This window comes from Struthio camelus, chromosome 9 (genome assembly GCF_040807025.1).
Source record: "Struthio camelus isolate bStrCam1 chromosome 9, bStrCam1.hap1, whole genome shotgun sequence".
NCBI lineage: Eukaryota > Metazoa > Chordata > Aves > Struthioniformes > Struthionidae > Struthio > Struthio camelus.
Window position 1 is genome coordinate 32,266,479 of NC_090950.1, and position 18,528 is coordinate 32,285,006.

An 18,528-nucleotide genomic window follows, 5' to 3' on the forward strand; every position below is an offset into this window, starting at 1 on the left:
ATCTCACGGCCACCTGCGAGGCGCACAGGCTTCAGCTAGCATAACGTGTCTTCAGGTGGCTGGCCCAGCAGAGCTGAGCTGGCGTCTCTTTTGTTCACATCCAGCTACCGTGATTACTGAGAAGAGTTTGCACCGTGTGTTCTTCAGGCCTAGATGCATCCCTTTTTCAAAACAAAGATATATAAATCACTGGTGAACCACATTTCACAATCCTTCCTCGGCCCTTGCCGAGCGTTCGCAGGGCAGCAGCCGATCTTGCAAAACTCTCCACTGAACTGAACGCAGGGCAGACGCACGCTCCGAGGGGCAAGCACCGAGAAGCTCGGTCGTCGCACCAGGAGGGAAGACCTCCCCGGCTCGTCTGGAGCAGGCGCGCCGTCCTGGACTTGGGTGTCCTGTACCCAGGCAGCAGATAACAGAAGAACTGCTGTTTCCAGCATTGCTGTGTTTCTCAGAAGCACAGCCGGTTATGCACAGCTTGTTAAAGAGGAAAAGCAACCCTCTGTCTTCAGACTTCTTTTCCTTTCTGCTATTGAGATGCCTCAACAGACCCTGACGAAGCCGCTAGCCGCCCCCTGCCCCGCGCGGCCCCCGTGCCCGAGCCCGTGCCTTCTGCCTGTGCAAGAGAATTTATCAAGCTGCATAAATATCCCTTGGTGACAGAACAAGAAATCTCCAGTTGTTGCAAGGAAGAAGATTTCACAACTCAAGCAGTAAATTAAACCAGCCCCCTACAACCGCTCGTTTACAAGGAAATCCTTTATTAGAGTGGTGTGATAAAAAGAATTAGCCTTCTTTTTCTGGAGCCCGGCCAAGGCAGAGAGAGGTCAGATGTGGCAGGGAGCGACTGTGAAAGGTTAAGTGAAGTTCACTAAATGGCTCGGCGCGTATCTGGCTGTCTCAGCACTTTAGGGCTCGTGTTAAAAATCTGAAGTGATGAAAAGCAAGCAGGAATGTTTGGTAGGTACAGCTGGTCACCATTATGAGCGCAGATTGCCAACAGTACTGTTCTTTTGCCTGTTCTGAGCAGTGAATGTCTTGTAATGTTCAGCTGATGTTATAAACGAGCCAGTAAGCCACACTACAATGCATGGAGTGTTTTTTAATACAAAACAATATTTGTCATTTAACGGGTATGCTGCTTGCAATAATTATTCATTTTTGTGTATTAGAAAAGCTAACGGCCTCCAGAAAGTTGTAAAAAATGTAGACTCCTATAAACACTTCTGCGACGTTATTGAATAGCTCTAAAATCAGTTTCACATGCTCAATGCTCTGGCTATGGAAACTGTACAGGCGTGAGAGAGAAAGGACCTGATCCATCTCAGTCGGTAGGACTTCTCTGACTTCAACAGATCACAACCAAAGATTATCTGGAAAAGGCATCTGTGGGTATAGTGGCCTCGCAGTTATCAGGGTGAAAATTGAAGCCGTTTAGTCTGACTAAGCAAAAGTTGAGTTCATGGGAAATAAACAAGGAATTTGATTCCATAGTGGTATTTACTGCAAAATTTCCTTACCAAGTCCTTCATGCAACTTGGCATGACAGGCTTTTTAGAAAGGTATTTCCAATAAGAAGCTGTCCTGTTGGGCAAGAGTATGAACTCTTGCATAAAATGTAGTTGCTTAAGATTTTTCTGAAAAAAAGACCTAGTTTTTGTATATCTGCACATGGTTTGTCTTGGCATGCAAAACAAAAGAAATCCTGTAAGTGTGTAGTATTGAAATATCACTGCCTTTAAATATCAGGGTTTACTTTTTCCACGAAAAAAAGAATATACAATGCCTTACAAACATAGGCCCGATTCACAACACTATCACAGTTGTTTAAATTCTTACCCTACCTCTCAGCTCCTAAAATAAATTAACATGACAGAAGGTGGCCCAGGCTATCCTTATATAAAGTAGCTGTAGAACTGAAGATCCCAAACGTTGAGAATTTGGGAGATTTTGAGGCTAGTCCTTGCGCTGAATGCCTCCCTTCATATAGGGATTTTTGCCGTCTAGATTGCATTGATGTACCCCTCTAGGTTCCAGGCAGCTCTGAGCTTTAGTGGTTGGATATAAATTGAAAGGATCTGGACTCTGGCTAATGTCCCCTAGACACCCACCACTGTGGTTGAGGCACTTCTCCCAAGAGGTAGCGCAGGAATTTGTAAGACACAGCAGCACCGAACAGGAAGCCAAGAACAGCGAGGGCCCTCCCGCGGGGCAGCGGGCAGAGTCCCCAGCAAGGAGGTTTTGCAGCAGTTCCTTAGCACGAGTGTTTTGGTAGAGCAGTGCTCCAGGACGCAGTCAGAACCTCACCCGCTGCATTACGAGCCCTCTCTCTGTGCTCCTTCAGAGATATCCTTTCTTAGTGCTGATAAAAATGCTGCTACCACTTTCCTTCTGGCTCTGATAGGATCAGTTGTAACCTAAAGCACTCTGGCTGCAGGTAACAAACACTGAAGAATGATATTGTGCAATATTCTGGCCAAGAATTTTTCCATTGTATTTATTACAAAGTCTTCTTATTCTCATTCTTTTAAACGGATGAGCCTGAAACTTGGCACACAGGGTCTGTTAAGGTGTACAGTTACTCACGTTAGTGTCATTTTGCAGTGACTTCAGTTTACTGAAGTTATTTTGGGCAGGCATGAACCCATCTTGCTATCAGTAGTGTCAGTACATTAAATTATCTATTTTTTGGCATAAGGCTCATAGTAAGTTCTCATATTTAGGTACCATATGCCCAGTTACTATTCCTCCAGGCTGTTTCCTAGGAAATTTTACTTCACATACAAGTTCCTGCAAGAGAACAATAGCTCCAGAATGGCTGTTTATAGCAGGTATGGGAACTGCTCCCTTCTCTGCAGTTTCAGGGTCTTTTTAGATCAGCTGAATGAGAGCAAATAAATATTGCCTAGGACAGAGCAAATTCCTAGTGCTCCTTGTAAGTCTGTGCACCAGGACAGGACGACCGCCCTTTCTAAAAGGAAAGGGGCAATAATTTCACTGAGGAACAGAGAACAGGGATGCTGCTGAAAACTGAGGTGGCCTTTATACCAAAGTCTGCCCAAATGGGCAAATGCTACAAGCCTAGTGAAAGCATGACTGGACTCTGACAATGACAGCACAAGAGCTCAAGGCCAACATCCAGCCATTATGGTCCTATCATGTAGCGTTTTTGAAGGTGACGTACTCCAAGTCTCCCAGATAAGCATCAGCTATAGAGGGGGCCGGGAAAGAGAGTCCCTGTGAATGGATCCATAAAGAAGCAGCCCCAACAACCTAAGGAGAATAAGGAGTAGGTCATAAATCTCCAGACCTGGAATGGTATGACAACAGCCATCTCTAACTAGGGACTTTGTTCGTATGTTTCCCTTCCAGACTAAACACTTAGACTTGAATTCTTCAAAGTACTGAGTGTCCACAGCCCCAGAAAGGGCAGGACAGTCCACTGATGAGGACACTCGTTTGGAAACTATTTGTTGTGCCCACTGGGAGGACCATAAGAGAAGAGGATTCGCTACTAAGGAGTAGTAGCAGGGAGGTGGGCTCCCTGCTCCTAGTTCAAATTTCATATTTCTCCATGAGAATCAGTACTTAAGATTGCTCCCACACTGCGCAGCCACTGCCAAGCCCAACCATAGCTCTGTCAACTTTTCCTGGCTGGCCTCAAGGCCACTAGTGGGGTTTTTTCAAGACTTTGCGTAGCTTCTCAGTAACACTGTGTTTGGAAGTCTGTTAACGGGCACCTTTTCCCAACCCAGGCTCAAAATACAAAACAGGTCTAGGGCAGTCCACACAGCGTGGACCGTAACGTTTTTATCAAGGCATTTCTGTCAGATGGTAGTAAGCATCTGCAAGATGTCCCCTTTTGAAGTGCACCATTTTGGGAACTACAGCAAATCTACACTCCGATCTGATATGTCTCTCTTTGCTGCTTCATTCTTGAATAACATACCAGGAATACCGGACAAAAAAGCAGATCTACTGCGTCCCACATGAACTAAGGGGTCTCCTTACAGGGGCTGAAGGCAGCACATTCGAATTCTGCAGTGTTGTCATGACTCCGTTCTGGTTTGCTGAAGAGACGGAGTTCGTGTAGCCAGGGGAACGAGCAGTCACTCCAGCGCAGGTGACCATAAAGGGTCTTCTCTGCTACTCTGGCCCATCAGCCCCCAGCAGGTCAGCTAGTCGCACTGCTGTCGAGCGCCCAGCGCAGGTGTGCAGATAGGGCTGGGTTAAACATGGTTCTCAAGGGCCCCTTTAGGCTCCATTAGCTTCAGGTATTGCATACCAGAAAAAAAAGAAAAAGAACTGAGAACGCTATCATACTTAGCAGAGCGCTCGGCTTCCAACTACTCACACGAACGCAGCAAGCAAAACCAGGCCGTGCCAGCGTGGTCCCCCAAATTCGACATCTTTCTCAGCAAACGTTCCTTTGAACTAGGAGAGTTGCGTGTAGGAGTGCACCGCAAACACACTAGACCATTCACTCCAACTCTTTTGATTAAGCATATGCACAGGCAAGTTTGCTGAGCAAACTGTAAAAAATTTCCCTATGTTTGAAGTGGTGGCTGATGGGAGTGGGGAGGTACTGTCACAAAACTGAAATTAGTTTGGGGTTCTGGATATTCAACCACCAGAAAATCCAAAATAAAAGATTTCCATCAAGTAAGAAGGTTGGCCTTCTATTTCCCATAGCTGAGATACTGCAAAAGTTGGACAATTGGAGGATGGAGGCGGGGGATGGAGAAAGCTGCTCCTTAGGTAGCATTGCAGTAGAGTGCACTGCATCATACATCCCAGCACATCTGACATGAAGCAGAAAGGAAAAAACCCCTGCAGAGAGGATTTGGTAAGACTCGGCAAGAAATCAATGAAGCCTGCCTCCCAGCACATTGTTTCCTACGATTTTCAGAGAGAGGAAACTCAGGAAAAAAGTTCATCTTTCAAAAAAAGACAGGAACACCAGCACAACCTGCAAAGCTCCTGGGGTAGCTAATCTGTTCCTCCCAGCTGTGCACGGGAGTTGCGGACTGCAGCCACACAGCCCTTAGAGGTGCCCACCACAACGCCCACAAACCCCCAGCCCATCGGCCATGCCAGAGCCCAAGCTTGCAATTGCTCCTCTGCTAGAGCACGTGGGACCGCACGTGAGACGGCCGTGCAAGAAAAGAGGTGGGGTGAGACACAAACACTTAGAGCCATTCTGGAGACCGCTTCTTCAGGGGAGGGTGAAACAAGAAAGACCACAAGATACAAAGACCTTTCACTAGACATGACCTGTGCCTCAAGAAGGTTTCCTACTCTTCTGTGTTTCTTGTACTCTCCTCTGAATATTTGCTACTAGAGGCAGAAAAGAGCGTCAGGTGGACCTCTGTCATGATCCAGTACAGCCATTCTTACAAGGCGTCAGGTGTTGAGGCCACGGACTGGCCTTACAGAGTACTTTGGAAATGCAAACCAGGAGGAGAACAAAGCACCTGCATGTAGTACTAATGTAGGTCTTGCTGCTCTAATGCCTGTGCATAAAGAAATACATTAAGAGTATTTAGCAGAAATTGCAGGTGTGTAAGCTATAATTTAAGGGGACTGGCAGCAGAACTAATTCATATACACGTATTTCCATTTCTGAGCTGTTTTGACAGCTCTTTGGTAACATCCCATTTTAGGTTCGCTCTGTGAACAGTTCAACAGAAACTATTTATAGATGAGTAAACAATGCGTCATATGCAATCTGCAGGAGAACAATTATGGTAAAGAGCAGTTTGTCTGAGCTGACTGTGGTTGTTATCTTTCTGCAGTGGATTAAATCGGTTCCGATCTGTTACAGAGCTGATTTGTGGATTAAGGTTGAGCACGAACCTGCACTGCTGGCGAGGCGAAGGGCGCATCGGCCAGCACAGTCAGCTGTCTGTGCCGCAGCCACATGAGCACTGACGGTGGGTCCCCCCTCACGTCCCAACCCAGTTCCTCGGACAAGGAGGCCCAATCTGTCAGTGGAAGCGTTCATGAAAGCAGCTGCCCCGCGGTTTAAGCGAGGGCCCTGCATTTGGGCCCTTGCTACTGAGGGTCCAGAAGGACGTTCGGCTTTTGCAGAGGAGGCGAGCACACCCGCCGGTCCTCAGAGCGCGTAGCTTGGCTGCTGGTCTGTGGCCACCAGCACTTAAAAGCACAGGGAAAGCACTGCACTGCCGGGGGAACGCAGTCCGTGCTTTGCTCGCGGATTAGTGACCTCCTGCCGCACGCAGCCCGCGCTTGCCTAAGACTCTTCAGGCAGCAAGAATTCCCGCGGCCATTTCACCTCTTTCCACATCTTCCTTCTCCCGAGGCACACGCACAGCTCCCTTCTCGCCCCGCTCCGAAGCGCAACGGCAGCATTTGACTCACCGTTTGCCTGCGCTGTGCTGAGCACTGAATTAGGTCAGTACCGAGAGAGCTAAGGGAGCGCGTATGCATGCATGGCTGGCAACACCTCCAATTAATCGTCTCCAAATCTTTCCTCGATGTCAGATTTAACTGGACGACTATCGATTTCACACAAAAACCGCCCACTTATCAGGAACACATGTACTAATGAGGTGCAGGTCTGGAAGAGACATACAGGCTTTCCCCTGCTTCGCTCTGCCCTTCCTGAGTGACAGCACAAGAGTCTGAGGTTAAACTGCAAAAAGGCAGCGCCACGAGGTCGTTTTCCTGTTGGAGAGCCTTTACTTGGCAAACAAGACTGGTTTGCACGTGCTCTCAGATCTCAAAAAAAAAAAAAAAAGCAGTGCTTGTGTGTGTGTTTAAGTGGCAATGTCACTCTTCTTTTCAGCTGTTAATCTCCAATAAGGCAGTTTTTAATAATCTGTTGATATTGAATGAATAAGGATGCTTATTAAATTTAAATTCACTGTGCATTTGAAATCCAGCTATTTATGAGTACACATCCTCCGTAAGTGAGGTGGCCTGTGCGCGCGAACCTGCCGTGTCCTCTAATCACCGCCAAGCATCTCGCGTGCCTCGGCGCCGGGGAAAGGCGTTACTCTCGAGTGAGGCATCAGGGCTCGCAGCATGAAAGGGGAAGTGTACTGTTCACTGGAAAAGCACAGATCCAGGTGTTATTTGCGTTACAGCAGCGGCCAGAGGGCTCAACAGACCTCAGGGCTCCAGCGTGCCAGGCGCGTACAAACACACAGTCAGCATCCCTGTCCCAAAGAGCTCTAGTCTAAAGAGGCCGGGCAGGCAACGGCTAGGAAACAGCAACCAGCAAGGGGAAGTGACTCAGTTAAGATCATATGGTAGGTCAGTGGCAAAGCTGGAAACCTGGAACAGGACCTCAGTTTCTCGATTCACAGGCAGTCGTCCCACTAACCACACCGCATAGCACGCGTAATTATACTGTACCAGCCTAGGCAATGCGCCACTGCTGCACAGTCCCACCCCTGATGTTCATCAATTCCGGTATAATTTAGTTGCAGATCACAAACCCAGCATGAGTCAGTAACGGCAGTTATTGCAAAAACGAGCAAACAACAAATTTGTTTTGTATAAATACGAGAATTGCTGAAGGACATGTGAAGTAATCCTTCCGCTCCTCTCAGCTCCACAGGGCCTTGGCCTGGGGCACCAGACTTGAGAGAAGGTACGACCCAGTTTGGGGAAACGCAGAGGAGGGAAGGAGAAATGATGGGAGCTCTGAAGAACATGACCTGTGAGGAAGGACTGAAAAGAACAGGGTTTGTTTAGGCTACAAAAGATAAGACTGAGGCACAACATGACAGCACTTTTTAAGTATGTAAGAAGTTGCTGCAAAAAGGAAGGGTATAAACGGCCTGTGACTACTGTGGAAAGGACATGTAATAACAGGTTTACATTTCAGCAAATAAAAATTAGGTTAGTCATCTCTAATAATTGCACTGGATATTCAGGAGGCTTCTGAATTTTCCATCTCTGAAAGGTTTCAAGAAGATGCTGGACTGACTTTAATCAGGGCGAGTTTAGAAGTTAATCCTGCCTTAGGACAGGCAAAGAGAACCTTGAGGACTCTTCTGGCCCTGTTTTTTATGACACTTGAAATATACTCTTACTTCTCCTTAGCAGACTTATGACCCATTTACTATGACACGCCACGAAGCGCTCAAGATAGAGATCTGGTAGAAGCATGAAGCCATCTTTCAGATAGGGAAAGAGAGAGAATAATATGTAATGAGACTACTTAAGACTGCACTGGACATTCTCTAGGTATGAGCTAAATGTTGTTCCTCTGACAACATGCCATTAAAATGGCATTGTGACTTTGATCATTACTGCAAGTGATGGCCCTTGCAAACGTTTGCAGTTAGATGATGCCCATCCCATCTCTGCTAATCTGCACTTAAGAGCTGATGCTTTCCCTGTCTTGTGTTACCTGTAATGTTCTGCTATCCGGAAGATACCTGCAGCTACACAAATGAAATCCCCCTGATTTGTGCAACGTAAGTAATGGAAACCTAATCAGCTTTCTCATTGCTATGCAAGGATGTCAGCTCATCCTTAGCAATGGGCTTATTTTTGTTCCCTAGTGAGGATGCTGTTGATTATGATGATGTATTTTTGCAAATACATCAAACAAAAACACTCTGACAAGTCACTGTATCTGTATCTAGAAACTTATTTCCAGTTTTACTCTCTGGAAAAGCAGGCTTAGGAAATCACACCAGGCAGCGGTTTCATGATTTCCATCTCCTTTTGCAGAAAGCCTGGCCTTACAAAAAAGGCAGGTATAGAGATATCTGATCTCACACACACATTTGCCACTTGCTAGTTTCTTTTCAGAGAACTGGAGCAACCTGACTTTGTCCAGGCTAAACAGGATAGGGTTCACACCTGTAAAGAAAGGGAAATCAACTCCAAATTCATAGGCCCAGACTAGCCTTCCAAAGACCTGCTGCTCTGCTTTTCCTCCAGGCTGGCAGAGGGCTGCTGCCCTATCACCCCCCCACGTAACAGCACGTCTCACTCTGGCCAAGGTCCCTGCTGGAAACGCTTGCCTTGTTGCCCCACAGCAGCTCCACGTCCCGTTCCGTACAGCTCCGGCGCAGGGCTGGAGCCTTGGCCATGCGTTCCCCCAGAGCGCAGGAAACCCTAAACAGGTTAGTCGCAAAATGTCAAGCTCCCAGGTTACTTGCAAAGGTGGGCAAGTTTTGAGTAACACCCCCCTCTCATTTTTGTGCTGTTTGCAAGGGCAGCAGTAAAGAACTCGGATCCTAAATGGAGCCCGTGCGATACAAGCAAGAGCCAGCCTTTTTGCACGTTGTTCTTCCCCTGCTCTCAGGGCAACCTGGGAAACAAAACCTGAGCGCAGGTTTATGGCTCCTGCCAGGGCCAACACTAACCCATGTGGTTAGCTGCAGGCTTTACACTCGTGCTCCCAGCTTCACCTGGGCACTCCAGGTCAACCAGGGCCAGTTTCCTCCTGCAGCTCTTTGAGGAAGTCAGAGAACTGCACAACAACTTCATTTCACTGCTTTCTCAAATGCGGATGCAGGTCTTCATGGGATTTTAGACATGTTGTTTCATGTCCCGTTTGTTTTGCACAAATTGGGTATTTTAAAAGAAGCAGAGGATGCGCACATGAAATTAGTAACTATTTTTGGAAAAGCTTGACATTTCGATGCTTTTGTGTTAATTTATAGGACCAGCTACGAGTGAAAGGCCATGAAGCTCTACACCGCACAAACAAAACAGTAAGCAGTTTCCACTAGCTTAAATATGGAAAGGGCTCTGCAGCAGCTTTTTATTTATACCAGATTCTGCTCATGCCACCTTCACATTTCTTCCTGAGGAGAAACGGCAAGATGTAATTACAGCAGAAGTTCTCGCAGGGGGATAAGGGAGAAGTTGAGCACGCTGGAGAGTAGGTGGGAGAAGCAGATGGCTGCTCTCCCGAGCAGAAAGCGTTCCTCCAGATCCTGCTGTCGCTGCTCGTTTCGGAGAGCGCATCCTCCGCAAGCAGACTGCCACCTGCACCTGCTCCGTCACCGTTTTGTCAGCTCCAGGTTAACTTGGCTGAAGAGGAAGCTGCGGTGTCCACGTAGCAGCGCCGGCCCCAGCGCACACCACAGAGACCTCCCCGCAAGCTCCCCACCCGAGCTGGCCATCAGGCAGGGTTAAAACCGGGCACGCTGGCGAGCTGCAGCGCCCGACGGGCTGCCGAAGCGGCGCCAAGAAGGGGTCTCCTTGGGAGGGGAGAGCGGGACTCGCTCCCAGGCCGCTCAGAGCTCTGCAACACGCTTCCAGGAACTAAGAGCGATCACGACGTTCACTCTAAGCATATTTGTTTGACCTTGCCTTCTCAAACATAAATATACAACTCCACAGATATTTGCAAAATAAACCAGCACACACCCAAGGCAGAATCTGCCTGCCTTGCTCTCGCTCCAGGGGGGCAGACCCCCGGCAGCAGACGGCCCGTTCCTCGGGGTTCGCCCTCCTCCACCGCCAGCTGCTCCCGCTGCCAGACAGCGGCAGTAGAAAAGCCTGTACAGGGGAGCCCAGCGTCCTGGCACGGGCAAAAAGCACAGCCGGACTCAACCCGCTAGCGCCCCAGCTCAAGTTGCTGGAGCTCACGCGGACTCTCGCTGTTAGCAGAAATGGGAGCAGGATTTGGCCTTTAGAAACTGGTCCAAAGCCAAGCGAGTCCAGCAGAAGCCTTCGCTCAGGGTAAACGTTAACGAAAAGGGGAGCTTTGAGTGGGATGAACAGCTGTAGCAAACAAAGTTTCAGCCCAGCTTGGTTGATTTCTACTGCAGGCACGCTAATATTTTATTCGTTAGGAATCAATTGCAGCCAGCCCTTGGGCAAGGACTAAGTCTGCGTTTGCCGACAACCAACTCCAGCACGAAACAGAAAGCTTTCTAACAGCCCACCCACACGCGTTTCCACATGGATCCAATTTCCCTTTGTGGAGCATCCATCCCTACACGCACCCTCGCTCCCATTTAAATATCCACAAACATCCTGCTTTCTCCCCCTCATTAATTCAAGTCATCAGAGCCAGCTCTCGCAGAAGGGGCCTGTCCGAGCACCGCAAAGGCTGTTACAAGCCGGCCGCTTTGGAGAAAGCCTCACAAACTCCGTTTAAGACCGCGGTTCTCCAGGAGCTTCAGCAGGCTGCTCCTGCCCGCCGCGAAGAGGGGAACGGCACGGCTGCTGTGCTGGCACCCTCGGGGCGAGCCCTGCCAGAGGGGAGGCTGCGCTACGGCACCGTTCGGGTGTTCGGAGAGCATTTGGCATCTCCTCCGAGCTGAGATAACACCAAGGGGGAAGGGGACTTCTCCCGAGCAGCTGCCAAGGTGCGCCTCCGAGGACTGCCGCAGCCCAGAGACCCTGCTAACAAGGCCTGGTGTTGAAAGCACAACTGCTCTCAGTAACTGGCAAGTTTTTCAAGCTTGTTTTCCAAGGAATAGGAAATATGGGACTTTTTTTTTTTTTTTAAACAACTTACACTTTTATTTCAGGAAAAGTCCCAGCTGAAAACAACAGGAGCAGAGCGACCAGCTATGAGAGCAGCACCCAGCCCTTTGCACTCACTGCGAGCTGGGTGCTGCACTTGTGGCTTTACCAGACTTCTGCTTCACTGAATTCCCTGCTGCTAAGGGCAAAAAGAAAAATTTTTTGAGCTTCTGGGAAGTGTTCTGAAACGAAAACGTTTTCTTATGAAGTATTCCTCAGGCAACTCACTAACGTGAATTCCTCAAAATGAAAGACTGGACAAGTCTTTTCACTGTCCTGCCTGTTTGTATGCAGAATAAGATGACTATCAATCTAAGTAAGGTTAAGGAAAATCAGGAAAAAAAAACAAACAAGCCAACAATCAGAGCGTTGGCATGATTGCATCCTGCAAAAAACTAAACCCAAGCAAAGCCTATGAATCATAAGCCTTTCTCTTGGGGAAGAGCTCCCATCCGGCTCTCTGCAGGGCGTCCTTACAGTCTAGCTCCTCCGAGATGCACAGGCAGGAAGGGAGAGCTACAGATGAGAAGGGAAACGTGCCGTGGGGAGCTAAACGGAGAATTGTCTACAGCCTGCTCACAATGCGCGCTGCGTTGCCACGGTGAGGATGTAAACACAACCCCCTAAATATAGGCCTCTGGCTCCCACCGCACAGTCAAAGAGCTTGGAAGACTTCGGAGGTCAGAGTGAGGAAGTTCACGTTGGCCAACGCTCGCTCATCGGCCGTTTAGCATAAATTCCTGCCCTCGGAAGCTGAGTTAAGTGGGCAATCTTGATGCTGGGTAAGCCGAGAACAAACCTGCAGCTGCTCAGACCGCAGATCAGAAGGTGTGCATGTGCAAAGTTTCCACCTGGGGTACGTGACAGCAATAAAGCCATAACATGCTAATCTGTCAAGCAGCACTCTCCCCTGGGGATTTAGCCACTATGTGTCAAGAGGCTAATGACATGAAAGAACTCATAAATTTTACCTGATACATAAAAACACAGACCTGGCCAAGTTCTGCTTTCTCTGCAACATTCATTAGCTTAATTGCAAACTACAGGTATACATAAGAGGACAGAGTGTGGTCCAGGGTATAGTCTGCTAGGTAATCCTAATGCACTGGTTTTTCCTCTCAAAGGTTTAACAATGAGTGTGGCCTTATCCAGTGTAGAGTGGCTACAGTTTAATTCAATTTAATTAATTCTTAAATCCAGGCTAAGAGGCAGCATTTTTCAAAAGCCCCCTCCCCAAAATAAGCAAAACACAAACGGCTCGTACAGCGTGCCCAGAAATTCCTAGCCGTCTTTCTAAACACTCGACGTAGTCATTAGAAGACAGCGTGAAAAAACAGCAGTCAGTAAAAAACTACGCGCATGAACAATTTTAGCAGCTGTCCCTGTGTTCTGGTACTGAGCCTGTATTTGCATATTCTAACGTGATGCCAAAAGTTAAACGGAAATTAAAAAAACAAAAAAAAACACCAAACAAAAAAAACCCCCTTCCTTTCGAGAGTCGTGCCCTCTCCTGCCAAGCGAGGCAGCAGCAGGTGGGTCCTGAGCAGCCTCGGAGCCCCGCTGGACCGCTCGCTTCCCGAGCGGCGCCCCTCCGCGTTGCCGACCCAGGCGGAGACCCCGGAGCACGCGCGCGAACGTGAAGCGGCACCTGCCTCGGCCGGGACGCTGGCGTTTTATCATGAGTGGGCTAAGCACACCTGTGGGTTTGGATTTCTGTGGTTTTTGCCTACTCCTATTTAGCCGACTCTCCTGGTGTTTTCTTGCAGTTGGCACCTTCATTTCCATTTCCTTAGGTTTCCTCTCCTCCCGCTCTCAATTTCTATCAGGGTTTTCCCCACTAGTTTCCTGATGGCCGTTTCCTTGAGCGTGCCTTATTATCCCGTCCCCTGTTTCTGTTCCCGCTCCTTGCTGGCGGCCTTTCACTCTCCCTTCCTCCTCCTCCTCCTCCTCACAAGAAACCAAGTCTTGCTTTTCTTAGATCACTTCCTCCTTTCCTTTTTACTCTCCTTCTCTCCTCCCACTCCCATCTCACCAGGGCTTTTAATAACCTGCCCCTTCCTCCCACAGTCCAGCGCTGGTTCCCAGCCCCAGTTTGCCTTGGGCAGGAAAGCCTCGAGCTGGGCTGGGTTAAGCGTCACTTGCTCCCGAGACCACGTTTTCGTAGGGCATCAGCCGCGCAAAACGCGAGGCCTCGGTGCAGCAGCACAGGGAGCCTCCAGGAGAGCGAGTAACAGAGCACGAGCGAGGGAAGCAGCCCCCGCGGGGAGGGAAGCGAGCGGCCCCCTCCCAGGAGCAGCAGAACCAAGCTCGGAGGAAGAGGGAGGTTTCTCAGGGCAGGGCAGGCGCTTGGTCCTTGACTCATGCCATGTCCTGGTGACAGTGACCATAACTGCCAGTTCGCAGCCAAACCGTGAACTTGCATGACTCAGCCCCAACACCGAGAACTTGCTCTGAACTTCCTTCCTCCCAGCACTTTGTGAGCTGACAAGAGGAAGAGAAGAAAAAAAAAGGAAAAAAAAAAAAAAAAGCCCTCAGACAAGGCACTCAGACCACGGCGGCAGAGCTGCCTCTGCCAGGGCAGCCCTTCGTATTTCCTTTACTCCATTAGAAAATGGAGGGGGGGGGTGTTGGCAGATTCCCTCGCCGTGGCACACGGCCAGGAGCTCGCGTCTGGCAGGCTGCGCTTGCTAGGCCAGCACGGCTGCATGCCTCGCGCAGCCGGCACCGGCCCGCTTCGTCCCAAGGGCTCGCCTCCCTCCCGGCGGGCGCTTCTCCAGGGGCCAGCTCAGAAAGGACCCGTCTGCCCCGCGGCCTGGCTGAGCCGAGTCACAGCACCGCAAAGGTGAACGAGGCTGCTTGCCACCCGGGCAGCGCGAGGGGCTGGTAGACGCACACGGATTAAACCCCTTAAAAGCCTGGAGGGCAGCAGCCGATGCAGGTCTCCGCAGAGCTGGAGTTGGCGGGGTGAAACTAACTCCGAAACCGTCGGGCGAGAGCTCGGCCCCAATCCATCGGCGAGCATCACTGATGGCATCGCGGCAAACGCTGGAGTACCCTGTGAAGCCCCAAATCAAGAGGAAATGCACTGTTATATTTGAATTGCAATTCCTAATTATTCCAACAGTTTTGGTTAAGTTCCAAGAAATCATAACACTAAGTCAGTCGGAAGCGTAGCCAGGCCTTGCGCTCGGAGCAGCCAGCGGGCTGCATGTCAGCCCCTTTGACACGCGTGTTCCCCAAGGCAAAGCTTACTCACTAGATCAGCACCGGGGCTGGAAGTAGGTAGAGCAGGAATCTCTTAAAGAGGCTTAGTGACGTGGGTGCCTGTACTGACAGGAGACAAGACTTAATGATTCAGGTTCCTCCTTGTACTATATTCTTCTTCCTAAAGCTTATGCTTCCTTGACACGCAGAGGAGTGTGAATTGTTCACACAAGGCAAAGGGCTAGGCAGGAAATCCGAGTAACACACCGCTGCGAACGTGCAGGTAACCCACGACCCTGAGCAGAAACATCTGGTTGCCAGAGTCCTAGATCCAGCCACAGGACACTCACAATGCGTTAGTCACCAGTGCATGTTTCTGCAAAGCAGACTCGAGGATTTGTGTGCAGCAACCGACCCAAGGCGAAGATGGGGCCTGGCTAACACATCAGTACACGCTGGACTCCAGCGCAGAGCGCCGACTTTCAGAAGCGGGAATGCCCATCAGCGTCAGCCCTCGCTGCTAGTGCTGTGCATTTCTCCCTCTGACCGGTTTGCTTTGTGCTCAGCTAGAGTTCATTCTGTAGTTGCTAAAGGCTACAACCAACCGTTCGGAGCCCTGGTGGGCTGGCAGCAGTCCTCCACGCATGACAGAAAGGGAAGCCTGGTAGGGAAGAACCTCTGCAGGGGACAGATGCTGCTGTTTGTCTCAAGCCACACTGTTGATCTCTGGAAGAAAAGCATGAGCTGCCTTGCTATGACAGTGCTACATCAGTGCCAGAGCTTGCCAAGGGGTGAAGGTGGTTTAACAATCACCAGGGAAGGAGGAGTTTGCCCTCCTCCAGTATGTGCACAGGACAGAAAGATCACAGCTGGCACCAGGAGCCAGAAGAAACAGGTTTATTTTCATCCGCTAGGAGACTAACTCAGGCAGGCTATGCCAAAATGGTGTTTGAGTACAAGTAATCAGAGACAGCCTCTTCCTCTCTGCTATCTAAAAACAACAACAACAAACAAAGAAAAAAAAAACACAAAAGAAGTCAACACACTCCATATTTAACAGTGAGTCAGCAGGAGTCCCGAAGGGCACGTCCACGCTGCAGCCACAGTTTGAACCTGCTTTGATACCTAACATCTAGTTGGATAGAGCAAAGTCCCTTCCCCGTACAAGTTATGTTGTTTGATGGGAATGCCAGCATCTCTGACCTGCCCTGCACCTTCAGGCAGGGCCCAGACTGCTGTATGAACAGGTGAACACAGGAGAGCTTCACTAGAAAAAAAAAAAATCACTAAGGCAGCTACAGCTGGGCACCAGCACTAGGACACTGCACCATTGATAATGGAAGCGAAGACGGTAGGGGAAATTCCTAGCACTTCACTCGGATGGATTGCTTTTAAGGTTTAAAGGAAAAAAAAAAAGAAAAGGAGAGAGAGAGAGAGAGAAAGAGGGAAAAGTTCACTCTTGAAGCCCAAAGCCCATACATGTTTTCATCTCTCATAGCTGAGCCAGCCAACAAGCGTCCGCGTGGACAGCAGTCAAGAACAACCTCCTTCGTCTCTAGTAGACTGAATCAGTGTCCTGACACAAGCACATCATGGTGTTACTGAAGGTCCAGAGACCTGTGAAATTTAGTTGTACAACTTACTCATCTTTAAAACACTGCAGAGAAAGATTTCAGATCCATTCCGGATGTTTGACGCTGATGAGCCTGAAGTGTTTAGAGGTATGAAGACCGCATAAAATCTAACAGAAAAAAACCCACAAATTTAAGTGTAGTATCAATGCATGAGAATGTGTTCCTTGTGGCAGGGGGAAAAAAAAAAAGAGAGCAAGAGAAGATGATTTATAATAGCCTAATTATGTTTGAAACAATTTGTACCCAGCTAGCTGAAAAAAAAGGGAGCCCGAAGGAAATTTAGAAAAGAACAATCCTTAGGTCAATTTGGCATTTGTTGTCCCATACATGGGACAATATTCTCATAAAAACAGACTTCATAGCCATAGGAGAATAAAAATTAATTCAGATGATTTTTTTTGTTTGTTTTTGTTGTCATCATGTTAGTATGGAGGTGTTGTTGACTGTTATTGACAGTGACAGAAGCACAATGGCAGAAAGAGATGCTCTCTAGTTCTGTAACCAAGTCCCCAAACCTTGTTATTGTGTGAGAATCTCAACTTTTGGGGGGAGGAGGAACGTGCTAGGGAAAAAAACACATTGTGTGTGCCACTAGAGGTTTCGATACCAGGAAGCAAAAAAGCTCCTTCTGCCTTTATGTTTTGTTTCAGTCTAATGAATCGCATGCAATAGCTTGACTTTCAGCAGCCGAACTCATGAGGTTTCGGCACTTGGAGCTGGCAATATTGAATTCCCCTCCAACGGGGGGAACTCTGGAACAGAGCGTGACCAGTCTGCCATGGCACTGACTGCAAAAAGCTCTCATGCTGTGAGAGAGGGAACACCAGAACAGCCATCTTGATGGAAGAGATCACTCCACAAAGCTGGGAAAGGAGAGGCCTTAGCAATCTACCAGAGAGTAGCTTTACATCACTACCTTTTGCTTTAACATCGTTCTGAGAACCTAAGTACTACAGCAATGAGTTGAGATTTCAAGCTCTTTGATTGATGTAGACATTGTTCTCATATCCATTCCCCTGCCACCCTCTGTTCTCTGGGAAGATAATGGGCATAATGGGCATAACACTGCATAAGCCCAGGAATACGGTCTTGGAGGATTGTTCCACATGCTAATCCAGGGTGAGGCTCTGGGCTTGCGCCGGGGATTCTTTCAGACATATCTCAGCTGTTACACACTGCTCTTCCTATTGCCATAGGAACCTCATGGAAGCCACTGGGAGAGCTATCCAACATTAATCCTTGCAACCTTCTATCAAGAACTGTCTCACTACATCGATTTATGGTCTCACTCACCACCACCACCACTTCTACATCCCCCTGCACTAAGTTTGGAAGTGATATAAAATGATTCTAATCTATAGACAACAAAAGCTGATAATGGGGCAGTGTAATCCTGGATATAAGGAGAAACTTTCTCACAGTGAGGACAGTCAGGCAGTGGAACAGGCTGCCCAGAGAGTTGTGCAGTCTCCTCCCTTTGACACTTTCAAGACCAGGTTGGTTAAAGCCCAGAAGTCTGAGCCCATAGCTGACCCTGCTTTGAGCAGAAGGCTGGACTACAGCCCTCCTGAGGTCCACTGCTACTTGAATTACCCTATGATCACCTAATACTACAATATTTCTTCAAACCACTCCACTTCCCAAGATATTTCTGATGGAGCATAGCAGTCCTCAAAAATCTGTAAGGAAGGGATGGAGAACATCTCCTGCTCCAAAATTATTAGTTAGAGAAATCTAGCTTTATGGCCCCTGGATATCATTAGAACAATATACAGAGGCCAAAACAGAACCATGGCTGGAGCCCCAACCCAGACATTTTATAGCCTAACTAGATGCAAACCTCTGCTAGGAGACCGATTCATACTGGTGGTGAGCAAAGGGCGTGCGCATGTATGAAGATCAGATTGGAATTACAATGGTCTAGCTGTTTTTACTCAGCGTTTCAAGCAGCTGGCACTTAAGTGGCACCTTAGTAAGCAATATTCTGATCTTCTGCCCAGCCTTCAACTCAGAACACCCTTAAACCGTTTCCTGTCCAGTTACGGAGACTCCTTTAGCCTTACGTTCAGTACAGTTCGTTTTATGACAACATTCTCAGTCATAGCTTCGTTGTACTCAGACATCGACTGAAGCAGATGTAACCACGTTTCTCACTGCGGCCCAAGTAAGAATTTGAACTTCTGCTTCCAGATGTAGAAGCCCAAAGCGTTCACCTGGCAGG

At 48.7% G+C, this 18,528-nt stretch overlaps 1 protein-coding gene across 5 annotated transcripts in view; it reads right to left on the reverse strand.

Annotated features, from left to right (window-relative positions):
• LEKR1 (leucine, glutamate and lysine rich 1) overlaps positions 1–6,630 on the reverse strand; it is a 106,741-nt gene extending 100,111 nt beyond the window's left edge. For 4 of the 5 annotated variants that reach the window (XR_011142935.1, XR_011142933.1, XR_011142934.1 and 1 more), the window contains exon 1: positions 6,382–6,630. Coding sequence is in view for 2 of the 5 variants with exons in the window: in XM_068955107.1 (XP_068811208.1) it covers positions 6,382–6,450 (69 nt within the window). In the remaining 3 variants the exon portion in view is untranslated. The remainder of the gene's footprint in view (positions 1–6,381) is intronic. The other variant, XM_068955108.1, reaches the window with a different exon arrangement.
• Positions 6,631–18,528: the final 11,898 nt, after the last annotated feature.